Consider the following 15,779-nt stretch of genomic DNA (forward strand, 5'->3'; position numbering starts at 1 on the left):
CAGGGTCCACGCTGTTACCCACAACACCATGCTGGCTCAGAACAACCCTATGAGTTAGGGTTTATCAGCTTATTGTTATCCTCATTTTACAGAAGAGAAAACTGAGGCCCAAAGAGGTCAGTGACTTGGCTTGGTTGTTAGGATGTTGGGAATGGTGGGGGCATGTACGTGGGTACATGACCTCGGTGCCCAGGGAAATTAGAGGAACAAAGTCTGTGGGGGTGGGGGAGGGAGAGGCAAGGTGCCAGGCTGGGTGCTGCCCCCGCTTCCTTGACACCTGTGTGCCCAGCCTCACCCCTGCTTCCTCCCAGCTTTCATCCCACCCCTTGCAGGCAGCTCCTTGGCAAGGCTGCGGGATGGCCTGCCCTGCCAGGAGGGTCAGGGCCAGTGTCAGAGGTGCCGAAGAGACACCCAAGGAGGTGCCCAGGGGGCAGGGTGCCTGCATCCCTGGGAAGCCACCTCCCAGCTTAGGGGGTGGGTGCGGCAGAGGCCCGCGTGACCTTGAGGCTGACATTCCTCAGCGGCCACGTGACCCCAACTGGCAGGGACAGCTGCAGACAGGGGCCGAACCAGCTTTGTTCCCAGGGTGGCACCCGCTCTCCATCAGGCCCTGCTCAGCTTCTGCCCAGCACTGCTTTCCTTCCCGGGTCTCAGGGGGAACCGGCACTGTGGGTCCCCTGCCATGAGTGCCTAAAGGCACAGAGCCACCAGGGTCTGTCCGCGTGGGGCACAGGGCTCTGGGAAAATGGGGCAGGACCAGACGAAGCAGCAGATCGAGAAGGGGCTCCAGCTATACCAGTCTAACCAGACAGAGAAGGCTCTGCAGGTGTGGATGAAGGTGCTGGAGAAGAGCTCGGACCTCGTGGGGCGCTTTCGCGTGCTGGGCTGCCTGGTCACGGCCCACTCGGAGATGGGCCGCTACAAGGAGATGCTGAAGGTGGGAGCACCCAGCGCTGGCGTGGGAGGGTGAGGCCAGGGCTAGATTTCTCCCAGGCTTCCCTGCCCCCTTTCTGCCTCCTCAAGCTCCCCTGTGTCCCACGAGCTAGTGGCCCAGGACAGAGGCTCTGAATCCAAGGCCCTGGGTCTTAGATGCTGGGTCTTGGCTTCAGACATGGGCCTGTGGCCTTGAATTTCAGTGTCTGAGACTAAGGCTGAGATTCTCAGCCTCAGCGTTTGGGGATTTTAAGTCCAGGTCTCGGCGAGTCTAGGTTCCAGCCTTCCTGTTTGGGGTTCTGAGTCTGCTGTAGGTTTGAGGCTGGGGGTGCAGTTGTGTGTGCAGAGTGTGGGGGGCTAGTGGAGACTGTAGATTTAGGCTGGCATGGGAAAAGTGAAAGCTCCGGGTTTGAGCTTGGGAGGTAGAGGCTCCAGAGCTGAAGCTTCTAGTCTACGGCTGGGTGTAGAAGCTCTGGATCTGAAGCTTTGGGATGTGAGGCTTGGCGGGGTGGAGGGAGGCTCGGGTCCGAGGCTCAGAGTCCAGGCTGACAGCCACCTGCCCACCACCCCCATGGGCAGTTTGCCGTGGTGCAGATCGACACTGCCCGGGAGCTGGAGGACGCTGACTTCCTCCTGGAGGGCTACCTGAACCTGGCACGCAGCAACGAGAAGCTGTGTGAGTTTCACAAGACCATCTCCTACTGCAAGACCTGCCTCGGCCTGCCTGGCACCAGGGCAAGCGCCCAGCTTGGAGGCCAGGTCAGCCTGAGCATGGGCAATGCCTTCCTGGGCCTCAGCCTCTTCCAGAAGGCCCTGGAGAGCTTCGAGAAAGCCCTGCGCTATGCCCACAACAACGATGACGCCATGCTGGAGTGCCGCGTCTGTTGCAGCCTGGGCAGCTTCTATGCCCAGGTCAAGGTGAGTCCAGGCCCCAGGTAGAGGGTGATGGTGGACTCCGCCTCCCTGAGAGCCTCCTGAGAGCCATGTTCCCTGTCGTGTTACACCATTTAGTCCTCAGGAACCAGGCGGATGTGTCTGGGAGGGAACCCTTACCCAGGAAGGTAAAGACTGGGTCAGAAAGGGCAGAACCAGAATTTAAACTTTGATCTGTCTGACTTTCTGGGAGCATGGGAGCCTCCTGTGTGAGGATAGGCCATGAACCTGCACTGCCTCGTGCTGGCCGTGTGATCGTGGACATGTCACCTCTCCTCTCTGAACCTTGGTAGGTGTATCTGTAGAACAGGGGAGGGAATATGACCCACTGTACAGCATGGTTGTAAGGATTCACCCGTCATATATTTACTGAGCATTTAGTATGTCCCAGGCACTGTTTTAACTTTCACTAAAACAACAGCAAAGTCCCCTGCCTCATGGAGTTTGCCTTCTAGGTGGGGGAGAAAGACGATAAACACAGTGAGTTGTAGAGCAGGCCAGACAGTGCTCAGGAGAAAGGCAAGCGGGGGAGGGGGTGGGAAATGCTGAGGAGACGCTGTTGCAGTTTCAAACGGGGAGGGGGAGGAGGGGGGTTGGAAGGGCTCATTGAGGTGATGACTGATGCTTTGAAGGAGATGAGAGAGGGAGCCATGCAGAAATCTGTCAAAAGAATGAAAAAGAGGGAACAACTAAAGCAAAGCTCTGCCTGGGGGAGCATGCCTGGTGTGTTCCAGGAAGGATGGAGGCCAGCATGGCTGCAGCAGGCGCGTGAGGAGGAGGTAGGAGGTGGTGGGGTCGGAGAGGTAAGGGTGAAGGGAGAAGTCAGATTGTGAACAATTGGATGGGGCCAATGGCCACAGGCTTCTGGTCCTGAGCTCCTGTTCCCCTGCCCCTAGGCACCCAGGCTGCACTTGGCCTGTGGCGGTTGTTACTGCCTGGCACATAGTAGATGCATAACACATATGGGGGTAAATGAGTGTGTAGATGCTGATGGGTCAGAGGTGGGTGTGAGGAAATGCGAGTCATCCAGGATGACACTGAGGATTTTGTTTTCAGCAACTAGACAGACAGGGAAAGCCATTCAGTAAGACGCGATAGGATTAGAGAGGAATAGGGGTATTTTCAAACCTTTTTTATTATGAAGAAAATTAACCACATAGGAAAGTAGAGAGAATCATGTAATGAATCTCCAGCTACCCACCATTTAGATGGAATAATCATTAATATTTTGCCATAGTTGATTTACATATCTTAAAATCCTAAACTGAAGTGTGGTGATCTAGCATGGTAGGCATCGGGATCTTTTACCCTGAAGGAGTTTAGTCTGCGTCTCTGGGACCTGGGGGGAAGAGGACATTTGCTTATAGAAGAACACTTTCTTCCATACTCACAATACTATTATCACACACATCACAATGAACAACCATCTCTTAAATTTCTCTACTTATCCTGAAAACGGAATAAGTTGCCTCCTCTTTTGAATTGAAACACAAACAAGAGCCGCACATTGCGGTGGTTCTCGTGACTTCTCAGTCCCTTTCGGTAGAAAATTCCTCCCCCCCTCCTTTTATTGTCCCTGATTTATTGAAGAAGCCTTGCAGAATGTGCCATCTCATTGTCTCATTGCTTCCTCAAGGAGTCATGTAAGTTGTCGCTTTAAGTCTTTTACTTCCTTTGAACTAGGAACTTATATAATGACTTGGTTAGGGTTAGGTCACAAGTTTTTGGTAAGAATACTCTATAAGCGATGCTGTGTTCTCCATGTTACAGCTTATCGGTGGCTGAGGGAGTGACAACCTGATCCCTCCGTTTTAGGGTTTGCGTTTTTCCTTTCATGACCAGCAGGTTAACTTGTGGGGTGACACTTTGGGACCCTGTGAATATTCGGTTGTGCAGTTACATTTTCCGGAATGGTTTTAGTTAGCTTCCAGTATTGGTGTTTGTTGCCTGGATCAATTCTTCTACTTCAACTCCAATGAAATGGCCATTTCCAAGTTCTATTATTCTTGCTACAATTATTAGCTGGGATTTTTCTATACAAAAGAACTTTCCTTCATTAGCTGGGGCTAATTGGTTACTCTGAAGTAGAAGAATAAATACTTTTTCCCTTTCCTTTAATTACCACTTTTCAGATAAGGAGTTGATATAATAGCTGCCTTCAGTGGTCACAATTACTGGTTTATTTTGCCTCCTTTTTTTGGAGTATCTTTATGAAATCATGGACTTTTTTTTATTTATTCAGTATCCTTTAGTCAATTGCCATCATTGTTCTTTTTGATCCTCAGATTATCTTAACTTCAGTCAGTGGGATTCCCTTCAGTGCGACTCCTGTGTCCTTCGGACAAGATTCAGTCTTTGAAAGCGTTGTGTTTTCTGCCACAATAAACTGACCTGGGCTCATTTTGTATATTGTATGCCCCAGACCTGGAATTGGCCATTTCTCCAGGTTTTTCTTACTAGGAAATGGTATTTAAAGACGAAATGTAGGCTCTCGGGGCATTCATTGCTACTGTGTTGTTGTTGCTGCTAATTCTTTTCAGTTGCCAGGACAATTGAAGTTTATACTGATATTTCCAATTCAAAGCTAACGTTTCAGGATTTTCCTTAGTTCATTGAAAACTTGATTCTCTTTTCTCTTAGACTGAAAATCTTGGTTTCTAACCACATAATTAAATATTTATTTTAGCCTACAAAATACATAAGATACGTTTAAAAGACAATAGTACTCAAAAAAAAAAACACCCCAAAAAAAGACACCTGAAGGAAGTTTAAGATTTCTTTGCGATCTTTTGTCTTTATAATACATCCCATTATGGATTAACATCTGCCATGGGCCAAGTATATGTTCTGAGGTCATTTGAAGCAATTTTTTTTCTGTGTGGTTATATTAATATACTATAACGTAATATACTACAATACAATAATACATTGCATTATATTATGTATAACACTATTTTATATATTATATGTAACAGTACATTATAACATAATTCTATAGTAATCTGGAATAATTTTAATTATCATAATTACAATAATATCATGATATGCAGTTAGGGTCATTTATTTCTATTCTCTATTTTTAGGGTTTTTAAATTTTTAATATAATTTTTTGAAACCCGATAGAACATTTGCATGGCTTCAAATTAAAAAGTACATAACAAAATTTGTTAGGAAACAGGTTTTTATTGGGATTATTGAGACTTCTCTTTTGGTCATATTAACTCAGAGTTGCTTGTTAGATATCCAGTGAAAGATCAAATAGGTTTTCTATGAGAAAGAACAGGGAACCAGGGCTGTAGCTGAAGGGGACATGAGGTCAAAAGAAGATTGTTTGATTTTGATTTTTGTTTTTCTATTTTAAATGAGATGAGAAATGCTGATGGGAATGAATCAGTAGAAAGAGACGGGGACAACTGGGTTGTCCAGAGCTCCGAGGAGGGGCTCACATTGAGAGGAGCGAGGAGCCCTCCTCCACAGTAGCAGGAGGGAAGCAGAGGGCGGATCTGATGGAATTTCATGGATGAGCTGGACAATGGAGCTCTCTCTGATTTTCTTCTGTTTTCCCAGTGGAGTGTGAGGCGAGGTCATCAGCTCATAATGGGCAGGTAGAAAGGGCGTTTGGAGGCTTGAGGAGAAAGAAAGGATGAGAGAATGATTTCACTGCCGCAGTGTATTTGTCCTGATGTTCTTCTGAGCCGGCTGCTCTGGTAACCAGTCACGGAGCCTGCAGGGAGCAGCTGCTGCTGGGTCCAGGAGGCAAACTCAAGTGAGGCTCTGGTATCCCTCCCACTGCCACCCTTCCGTGTGTCTCTGAAGCTGAGAGGCCCAACTGGCACTGCGTGAGAAGCCAACTGTATTTTCTTGCCTTCTCATTCATTTATTCGTTCAACAAATATTTATTGTGCAGCTACTAAGTGCCAAAAAAACTGAGCATGGGATATTACCAAACATCAGCAAAACAGATGAAACCCCTTCAGTGGTAGAACCTACATCTTTACACTGGCTGTTTCCTCTGCCTAGATCACTCTTTCCCTGGATTCTAGAATGAATGAATGAACACCTGGTGGGGCCTGTGGGCCCCAGGCTGGTGGAGAAGCCAGGACCTGGAACCCTGGACTGAGGGGCAGCTCCTGCCATCAGTGTGCCCCATCCCATCCCGGCCCCCCCCTGTGTCCCTGCAGGACTATGAGAAAGCCCTGTTCTTCCCCTGCAAGGCCGCAGAGCTCGTCAACGACTACGGCAAGGGCTGGAGCCTCAAGTACCGGGCCATGAGCCAGTACCACATGGCGGTGGCATATCGTCTTCTGGGCCACCTGGGCAGTGCCATGGAGTGTTGTGAGGTGGGGCAGCAGGGAAGGGGGCAAGTGGGGGTGTGGGCCAGGGTCTGGGACTCACAGCAGGGCCTCCTTCCAAATCAGCCCACTGAGGCCCCAAGGCTTGTCCCTGATCCAGCCTTTCTATAGCTGAGCCCCTGAAGTGTGCATGTTTCTCCTGCCCTAAACCTCACTCTCTTCCAGTACATTCTCAGGGAGGGGGCTTCCCTCTGCCCATCATCACACACCCTCTAGAGGCACTTTAAGTAGTCAGTTCCACGGACCTGTGTTCAACTTTGCCACTTATTAGCCAGGTGACATCGATGGAGTCACTTCTGCTTTCTGAGCCTCAGTTTGCCCTTTGCTGGGTGCTGTGAGGTCTCATTGGTTCAGTGCATGGGGCCTGAGCACCGTGATGGGTGTATTGGGCTCTGAAGATGTTGGTGATCCCTGGGCTGCCTGTCAGAGGGGCCCACTGGGTGGGGGCGCCCCAGTGGTGGACGGCAGATGAGCAGGCCTGAGTGACAGGCCTCCCTCACAGGAGTCTATGAAGATCGCACTGCAGCATGGGGACCGACCACTACAGGCACTCTGCCTGCTCTGCTTTGCTGACATCCACCGGAGCCGTGGGGACCTAGAGGTGAAGTTACCGGGATGTGGGGTGGGGGTGAGGTGTCCTGGCCCAGCCTGACCCACCCCCCATCTGGCTGTGTAGACAGCCTTTCCCAGGTACGACTCTGCCATGAGCATCATGACAGAGATTGGAAACCGTGTGGGGCAGGTGCAGGTGCTGCTGGGCGTGGCCAAATGCTGGGTGGCCAGGAAGGCGCTGGACAAGGTGAGGCTGGGCCCAATCCTGCAGCCCCCCAGCTCTCCCCACTGCTCCCATTTGGGGCCAGGAGGTCAGCCAACAATCTGTGAGTCTATCTGGTCCTGGGCAGGACTCTTTCAGACACTTTGTCTACCGTCAGCCCTCACCCCGATCCTGTGAGGCTAAGACATTCCAAGCCACTTTCCAGGCTCAGAGAAGGCCAGTGACTTGCCCAGTCACACAGCTGGTTAAGGGGCAGAGCTGGGGTTTGAACTCAGGATGCTTTAACCGCTTGCCATGATTTCACAACACCCTACAGGACAGAAATATGCTTCTCCTCTGTATCTGAGTAAACTGAGGCAGAAGGTAACTTGCCCACACAGGTCTTATGACTGCACCCCAGGCTCTTCCTGCTCCCTCCACACACAGGGCAGCTGCCCAGCTCTGTCACCCGCCCCATGTCCACCTCTCCCTACCCCTCCCTATCCTATGAGCCACGGCCTCTGTCAGACAGCTCTGCCCACAACCCTGGCCTGTGCTCACCTTCCAGGCTCTGGATGCCATTGAGAGAGCCCAGGACCTGGCTGAGGAGGTGGGGAACAAGGTCAGACCTGCTTCTGTCTCCTGAGTCTGGAATCAAGAGCCCAAGGTGGGATCTTGGGTGGGTAGGGGGCCCCCCTGAGCCTGCTCATGCCCTGAGCCCTGCCTGATCTCCAGGAATTGCCCCAAGCCACCCCCAGACCCCAGCTGTTTCTCTCCTACCCAGAAAGTGCTTCAAAGGGCAGGGCAAGAACTCTGTAGCTCAGAGGATATCAGAATTCCTCAGAGGCTTCTGGATGGTCATTAAAACTCCCAACAGTGGCCTCTACTCACTGAGAGAGGGGCACCACAGGTATGGCTTCCAGTCCTCACTGTCTCCCTGCAAGGTAGGCACAATGGGCCCCATTTTACAGATGAGGAAAGCGAGGCTCAGAAGGGTATTCAAGGGCCCACTATTTGGTCCCTGGCCTCTCTTAACTCCAAAGGCGTATGGCCTCTCTACATTTAATAATTGTATCCAAACCTTTAAATGTTGAAAATAGGCTCAATGTTTCTCAAATCTCCTAGAAGATGTGCATTTCTCTGGGATAGGGTACACAGTCCAACTGAAATGCCAAATATATGTGACTTTGGCTGGATTATAGCCACTCAGATTTAGCCCAGTATCTTGGGCTGATCAGAAAAGCCTACAAGCTGTTGTGTATATTTAATTAACGAAAACAGGAAAGCGAATTAATTATGGAGTCAATACAGCAGGTTCTAGGGGTGAGGAAAACTGACCTCACCCATCCCCTCATTCTGCATGAGGGAAAACCAAGGCCCAGAGAGGGCAGGATGTTTTTCCTAAGTCCACCAGCAAGGCAGGAATTCAGCCAACACTGGACCCCATGTGAACTGACTGCCTGGTGACCCAATGGGGACAGCTTCATGGGCTGGGCAAGGAGGGAAGCGGGTGGCTGCTCAGCAACACTGACCCGGTCTCGTCCTTTCCGTCCACTCTCCGGTCCCTGCTGGCCCAGCTGAGCCAACTGAAGCTGCACTGTCTGAGTGAGAGCATATGCCGCAGCAAGGGGCTGCAACGGGAGCTGCGAGCCCACGTCGTGCGCTTCCACGAGTGCGTGGAGGAGACCGAGTTGTACTGTGGCCTGTGCGGGGAGTCCATAGGCGAGAGGAACAGCCGGCTGCAGGCCCTGCCCTGCTCCCACATCTTCCACCTCCGGTGAGGGCTCTGGCCGGCAGTGGCAGGGGCATGCAGGCCTCTGTGCGTGCTCTAGGGCTTAATCACAGTCGCAGTAATAACCGCAGACACTTACATAGTGCTTTCTGCTTCCCAAGCATGTCTGAAGAGCTTCCCAGGTATAATTCATTGAATCCTCCTGGCAGCCCCATGAGGTCCCATTCTTACTATTATTCTCCCCGAAGAGAATTCAGAGACACTTCTCAAAGGTGACAGGATTCAGACCTCAGGGCCAGACCTGCCTCAGGGCTGTGGCAGGTATAGGCTTCCATCCCCACTTACTGATGCCCAGCCCAGGCTCCCCCCTCTCCCTACCCCCTCTCCCCCCATCCAGGCAGAGTGGGAGAGACAAGCAGTATTGCTGGCAGGAGCCTGGGGGCCATCCCCTTCCCTTGACACCTTCCTAGCCCCTACAGAGGGGAGGGGAGGAGAGAGAGGCTGGGCCTGGGGTGGAAAGACAGGCTCATTGAGTGGACAGAGCCCTTTGCCTCCCAAGGTGCCTGCAGAACAATGGGACACGAAGCTGCCCCAACTGCCGCCGCTCGTCAATGAAGCCTGGCTTTGTGTGACTCTGTTAAGAATCTTGGGGTTCCACCTCACCTCCCCTGCTCCTTCTCCATCATCACACTGGAGATCCCTGACCGGCCATGTCTTGGATGCTGTTTATTCCTGGGGCAGCTGCCAGGGCCTCCTGGGGCCTCCACCAGGGCCTGAGTCCACTGCTGCTCCTTAAGGCCCAGCTGCCCTCCCCTTCCTCTTTGTACTTTGCTCTTTATAGAAAAATAAACCGTTTGTACCTGGTCCCAGCGATTCTGACTTCCCTGCCCTAGCGAGGTCTGAGGGGCTGGGGAAGAGTGGGCATGCGGCTTTCCCTGTAAGCTTCCTCAGACACAAGCACCCCTCCCAACATGTGTGTGAGTGCCTCCAGCTGCCCTTCCAGGTTCTTGGGATGCCAGTGAGACTGAGATAAAGATCCCTGGCAGAAGAGAGCTGCTGACATGCAAGGTTGGGTAGGAGGATGCGATAAACAGTACATGTAATCAAGCAACATAGACTGTCTGATAGAAAGATGTTATGGACTAAATTGTGTCCCCCAGAGTTCATAGGTCGAAGCCCTAACCCCCAGTATGACTGTATTAAGAGATAGGGCCTCTACGGAATAAATTAAGGTTATATGAGGTCGTAAGGATGGGGCTGTAATCCGTTAGACTAGTGTCCTTATAAGAAGAGGAAGAGACACCAGGGAGCTTTCTCCCCACCACCCCCACCCATGCTGCTCAGAGAAAAGATGGTGTGGAGGACACAGTAAGAAGGCAGCCATCTGTAAGCCAGGAAGACAGCCTTCACCAGAAACCGAATTTTCTGGCCCTTTGATCTTGGACTTCCCAGCCACCAGAACTGTGAGGAAATAAATTTCTCTTGCTTAAGCCACCCATTCTCTGGTATTTTGTTATGGCAAAACTAATGGCAAAAACTAGTGGACGAATACAAAAGTGGCAAGTGCTTTGGCACAGTAAAGAATAGAGCAGCGTGCCTCTTCCTCTTGTTCATTGCCTTCCCTTCTCTTCAGTCCTAAAACCATTAGGTGTGACAGAGCAAGGCAGGCATCCCTGTGGAGGGGTGGCCTGTGTGGGGTCTGGGAACCCAAGCAGTGTGAGGAGGTGTCTGCACAGGGAAGCCCCCCTGTGGGAGAAACCCGCACAGAGTCTGCATAGGGGTGACCACACTTATAGGTGGCTCAGGCTGGAGTGTCAGAGCCCAAGTACAGTGAGACAGGAGCTCACGCGAGGGCAAGGCCTGGTGCTGGGTGTTGGAGCCGATCCAGGAGAGGAGGACATCAATGCAGATGGATGGTCTGGGAGTGGAGCCCAAGGACAGTGTCTGTGCACAGGGCGGCCTGTTGTGTCAGAGCCAAAGCTGGGTGATGAGGACACCCTGGAGGAGGAAGGCCTAGCATGGGGAACTGGCGCCTGAGCAAAGTGAGGAGGTGACACCATGGTGGTGGTGGAGTGTGGCCCAGTGCAGAGCACCAAGTGGGGTAAGGAGGGGCAGCCTGGCACAGGCTGTTGGGGCCAAAGCAGGGTAAGGAGGCAGCCAAGTTGAGGAAGGTCAGGTGTGAGATGTCTGAGCTTGAGTAGCAGGAACAGGACTACATGTGGGGCATTAGAACCATGATGGTGTGAAGAGGGACCTGTGCGTGGAAGGGAGTGGCAATGAGAAATTGGTTACATAGGGGGACTGAGCAAATAAGTAGCTATATTAAGGGTAATGCGAGCCAGGTCACTACTAAAAAAGAGAGTTACAAGAAAAGAAAACCAGAAGGGACCCTGTGGTGTTGAATTGGAACTGTAGGGGTCAGTGTGAACTCATGGATTTCAAAATAGTTCCGTGTGTGTGTGTGTGTGTGTGTGTGTGTGTGTGTGTGTGCAAGCGCTTGCGCGCGCATACGCACACTGGCCCAGGAGCAGTGAAATACCAGTAGCAATGAGTGCGTCTAACACCCAGATATTGGCTTCTAAATACCATGTTCCAGTAAAAGGAATCAAGGCTCTTTGGGGAAATGACTGATTCTAGGCCTGGACCAAGGAAGGTATAAGATGAACCTGGAAGATCTTGGGTCAGACGGCCAAGAAAGCCGAAAGAATGATGAGGATAATTCAAAAGGACACAAGAGCCAGCTTGAGTGGACTCCCCCTGACCCACTAGTAATGCTGGTCTTAGCTCAGGTTGGCTTAAACGACTGAAATTTATTTTCTCACAGTTCTGGAGGCTGGAAGTGCAAGATCAATGGTGCCGGCAGGGCTGGTATCAGAGGGCTCTCTCCTTGGGTTGCAGATAACCACCTTCTCACTGTGTCCTCACATGGCCTTTCACTATGCTTGCGAGTGGAGAGAGATTTCTCTCTCTCCCTCTTCGTACAAGCCCCTAATCATATCATGAGGGTCCCACCTTCATGACCTAATCTAACCCTAATTACCTCCCATCTCCAAGTACCATTATACTGGGGGTTAGGGCTTCAACATATAAATTTTTGGGGGACACAAACATTTAGTCCATAGCAATAACACCAACAGATTTTATTGGATAAAACAAAAATCTATACTGATATAAATAAATAAATGAATAAATAAAAATTTTGATGAAGAATGGGATATTTACATATTTCCAAAGTACTTCCACACAAAATACTTCTTAATTTCAAAAAAAGAGTGAATTCACAGTGGAGAACGCTGGCAGACACCAGATGAATCAAGTGAGAAAGGTTAATATCTCCAGTAATGGGACAAAATGAAATCAGGTGCTATCTAAATTAATGCAGTGAGAAACTCAGGATGTCTTCTGTGATATTCCTACCAAAGATGAGCCACCCAAATGTAAAATCATGAAGAACACCAAATAAACACAAATTTAGAAGTATTCTACAAAGTAACTACAATCTTCAAAAGTGTCAAGGTCATGAAGCCAAGGAAAGACTGCGGAACTATTCCAGATTGAAAGAGACTTAAGCACCACAACTAAATACAATACTCGATTCTGGTCTTGATTCTGGACTGGATCTTTCTGCTGTAAAGGCCGTTACTGGGACAATTGGTGAAACATGAATGGGATCTGAGGATTAGGTGGTAGAAACATATCGATGTTAACTTCCTGAAATTGAAGGAGAAAAGTTATTTACACTGTATTTTCCACTTTTCTCTAATTTGAAGTTTTTCTCAAAATAAAATATGTAATTTAAAAAAAAAAAAAAGAGTAGTAAGGGGACTAGGAGCCTGGGGAAGGGCTGGGGCAGGGAGCGGCGGGCTGCAGCTTTAACAGGTTGTAAGGGTGGGCCTGGATGAGAAGGAGGCATTTGAGTCAAGAATTGAAGGAGGTGAGGAGGTGAACCAAGCAAACGTCCTGGTAAGAGCATTCCAGGAAAAGGGAATAGAGTGCTAGACTGGCGCAGGCTTGGCCTGGTCCCTGAGCAGCAGGAGGCCTGTAGCTGTGGGCGGGGAGGAAGGGAGGTGGAGTCAGGTCCCGGTGCAATTCAAAGGGGAGTGGGAACACCCAGGGCCCTGGGGGCCATTGCAAGGACTCTTGCTCGGAATGAGAAGGCAGCTGCTGCAGGGGTTTGAGTAGAGGAGTGACTTGATCTCACTAGGTTTTAAAAGAATTCCTTTGGTTGCTGTGTTGAAAACAGACTACACCAGACAACTGGCCTGGGTGCTTCAAAAATGTCAATGTCATCAAAGACCAAAAAAGGACGGGGAACTGCGCTAGATTAAAGGAGGCTAAAGGGATATGGCAACTGAATGCTGTGTGATCCTCTACCTGCTACTGAAGTTTTTTTAAGGCTGTAAGGGATGTTTTCAGGATAATTGAAGAAAATTTAATATGGACTCTGTTAGGTATTATTGTATCAACATTCAATTCCTTAGGTATGACAATGAATTAGACTATAATGTATTATAGTTACATATAAGAATGTCTTTATCCTTAGAAGACATAGCTGGAATATTTAGAGGTGAAGTGTCATGATGTCTGTGAGGACGGAAGAGGGGCTACAGGTTAAACCTGACAAGCTCAGGAGACTGAAAATAACCACATAAAATGGCGTGAGCATAAAAAATTTCATAACTAAGTGGGCCATGGTAGGAAGTCATATCTTTAGCCAAAAGCTTCCTTCATAAAGTTAATCTGTGCCATTACGAGGGCCTGTCTATTGTCTTTTTGCACCTAAAATGACGTCCTTGGAATGTTTGTAATCCCTTTTTCTGGACCAGAGCAGGAAAGTACAGAATCCCTCATTATTATTCTTGTCCCTTGATTAACATCTCTATGTGAACTATTAACTGTCCTGTACCCACCTATGTGAAAGAAGTACCTGTCTCTCCAATTGGCTTTTATCCAGTCCCAGAGATTCCGCCCCCTTTGCTTTCTCCCACCCCCTTAATCTATCACCAGTGGATTCCATGTAACCTTCCTCCTTTGGTTCTATGTATAAAGTAAGCTACAAACTGCCATTTCGCGGAGCATTTCTCAAACTGTTGAGATTTTGCTTTCCGGCAATTGTTGTCAGTTTGGCTCAAATAAATTCTTACATGTTTTCTCTTAGGCTGGATGTTTTTTGTCGACATCTGCAACTTATCTTTTTAATTAAAGTATAGTTGGCATGCAATATTATTTTAGTTTCAGGTGTACAACAGTAATTCTACATTGCAACTTATTTTGAAATGGCTCAGAAAAAAACACACACAGAGAAAAAGCAAATGTGCAAAATGTGATCAAATGGTGAATCTAGGTGAAAGGTATACAGGTACTCATTGTCTGTTCTTTTAACTTTTTAATGTATTTAACATTCTTCAAAATAACAGACTTTAGGAAGTACATTAGTCAGGGTTCTCCAGAGGAACAGAACCAATAGAAGACAGATATAGATAGATATACAGGTATAGATATATAGATATAGATGTAGATATAGATAAAGATATAGACATAGATATATAGATATACTGGGGGTACCAAAAAAAAGTATACAAGTGGACACTTTGGTCAACGTTGCTCAAGCAATAGTTCGCCATAATCAGAAGTGTCTGGACGCTGATCGTAACCACTTAGAGTACCTCTTGTAATTGCAGAAGTCAAACATGACTTGTATTCATCTTTTGTTATCAGTATATATTGATTATTATAATGTTAGTAGTTTTCCTTTCTTAAAATGTGCATATATATATTTTTGGCACCCTCTGTAGATATAGATACATAGATATACAGATATGTAGATATAGATATGTGAAAAAACTTACTATAAGGAATTGGCAGGTGGCAGGTCCAAAGATTTGCAGTGTGAATCAACCAGCTGGAAACCCAGGAATAGTGATGGTTTAGTTCCAGTTTGAGTCAGAAAGCCTGATGTCCAGGAGGATGTAGTTCCAGTCTGAAAGTTGGCAGGCTCAAGAACTAAGAAGAGCTGATGTTTCAGTTTGACGCCGAAGACAGGAAAAGACCAAGATCCCAGCTCGAGGCAGTCAGGCAGGAGGAATTCCCTCTTACTTGGGGGAGGGTCAGCCCTTTTCTTCTATTCATCCCTTCAACTGATTGGACGAGGCCCACCCACATTAGAGAGGGCAATCTGCTTTACTCAATGTACCAATTTAAATGTTAATCTCATCTAAAAACACCCAGAATAATGATTGACCAATTATCTGGGCACCCCATGGCCCAGTCAAATTGACATATAAAATTAACTATCACAGGAATGTTAGGGCAGAAGCAGGCCAACTAACGAAGAGGCCCCTGCAATAATCTGGGTGAGACATGATGCTTGTTTGAATCGGAGTGATAGGCCATGGAGGTAATGAGAAGTGTCAATTGCAATAGGAGATAGAGAATTCAGTATAGAACTGAACTCAATTCCCAATACAGCAAAGACAGTTGGGGATTTATAGCCAACAAGCACAGTGAGGGTTCAGTGGATAGAAAATTACTAAGCGGAGATATCACAGTAGGAGGATTCTTGCTAAGTTTGCCTAACAGGATTTTTGTTAAAGGCAGGCCAAGGATTTATATATCAAAGGTGAGAGATGAGGAACTTGATCAGGGGGTCTTGATAACCTGACTTAGCAGGATTCTTGCTAAAACTGGGTGAGGCAGGCTGAGGACAGGACCCAAGGACAGGGCCCAAGGTCAAGACTAGTGGAAAAGAGGGCTCAGAGGAGCCTGTCTAAAGTTTGGCCTGCCACCACCTATCACAGGCCCAGACTGGAGGCTTTCTAAACATATTCCTATCTGCTGGGATCTCCAAATGTAGGCCCCAGAGCAGGATGCACCTGCCTCAGGTGTGCTGAGACCAGCACAGACAGGACAGCTCCCTCCCCAACTGGGCTTCTTGATTCCTGTCAGGCAACTCTGAAAAGTGTGAATTTGGAGTTGGCAGCGCCAGTGCTGACACTGACTCACTGAACAACCTTGGGCAAGTCACTTAACCTCTCTGATCCTCCACGTCCTCATCTAATAACATTGACAATGATAA

General features: G+C 48.7%; 1 protein-coding gene across 3 annotated transcripts; it reads left to right on the forward strand.

Annotated features, from left to right (window-relative positions):
- Positions 1-533: 533 nt before the first annotated feature.
- Positions 534-9,568, forward strand: RAPSN (receptor associated protein of the synapse). 3 transcript variants are annotated; one of them, XM_033119070.1, is made up of 8 exons: positions 534-937; positions 1,513-1,851; positions 6,048-6,206; positions 6,721-6,819; positions 6,895-7,017; positions 7,541-7,594; positions 8,550-8,749; positions 9,264-9,568. In XM_033119070.1, the coding sequence occupies exons 1-8, from the start codon at positions 746-748 to the stop codon at positions 9,334-9,336; spliced, it is 1,239 nt and encodes a 412-aa protein (XP_032974961.1). In that variant the 5' UTR covers positions 534-745; the 3' UTR covers positions 9,337-9,568. The 3 variants fall into 3 exon arrangements, with proteins under 3 accessions (XP_032974961.1, XP_032974962.1, XP_032974963.1); XM_033119071.1 differs by having other exon boundaries at positions 560-838; XM_033119072.1 differs by lacking the exon at positions 6,048-6,206 and having other exon boundaries at positions 560-937.
- Positions 9,569-15,779: the final 6,211 nt, after the last annotated feature.

Source organism: Rhinolophus ferrumequinum, chromosome 11 (assembly GCF_004115265.2).
Source record: "Rhinolophus ferrumequinum isolate MPI-CBG mRhiFer1 chromosome 11, mRhiFer1_v1.p, whole genome shotgun sequence".
In the NCBI taxonomy this organism is placed as follows: Eukaryota; Metazoa; Chordata; class Mammalia; order Chiroptera; family Rhinolophidae; genus Rhinolophus; species Rhinolophus ferrumequinum.

What these genes read in the sequence shown, in the direction of transcription:
- RAPSN (XM_033119070.1), top strand. Translation starts at nt 746, where the DNA reads ATGGGGCAGGACCAGACGAAGCAGCAGATCGAGAAGGGGCTCCAGCTA. An exon ending in GCTACAAGGAGATGCTGAAG is followed by an intron (nt 938 to 1,512) that starts GTGGGAGCACCC and finishes CCCCATGGGCAG; the next exon opens with TTTGCCGTGGTGCAGATCGA. An exon ending in CCAGGAAGGCGCTGGACAAG is followed by an intron (nt 7,018 to 7,540) that starts GTGAGGCTGGGC and finishes CTCACCTTCCAG; the next exon opens with GCTCTGGATGCCATTGAGAG.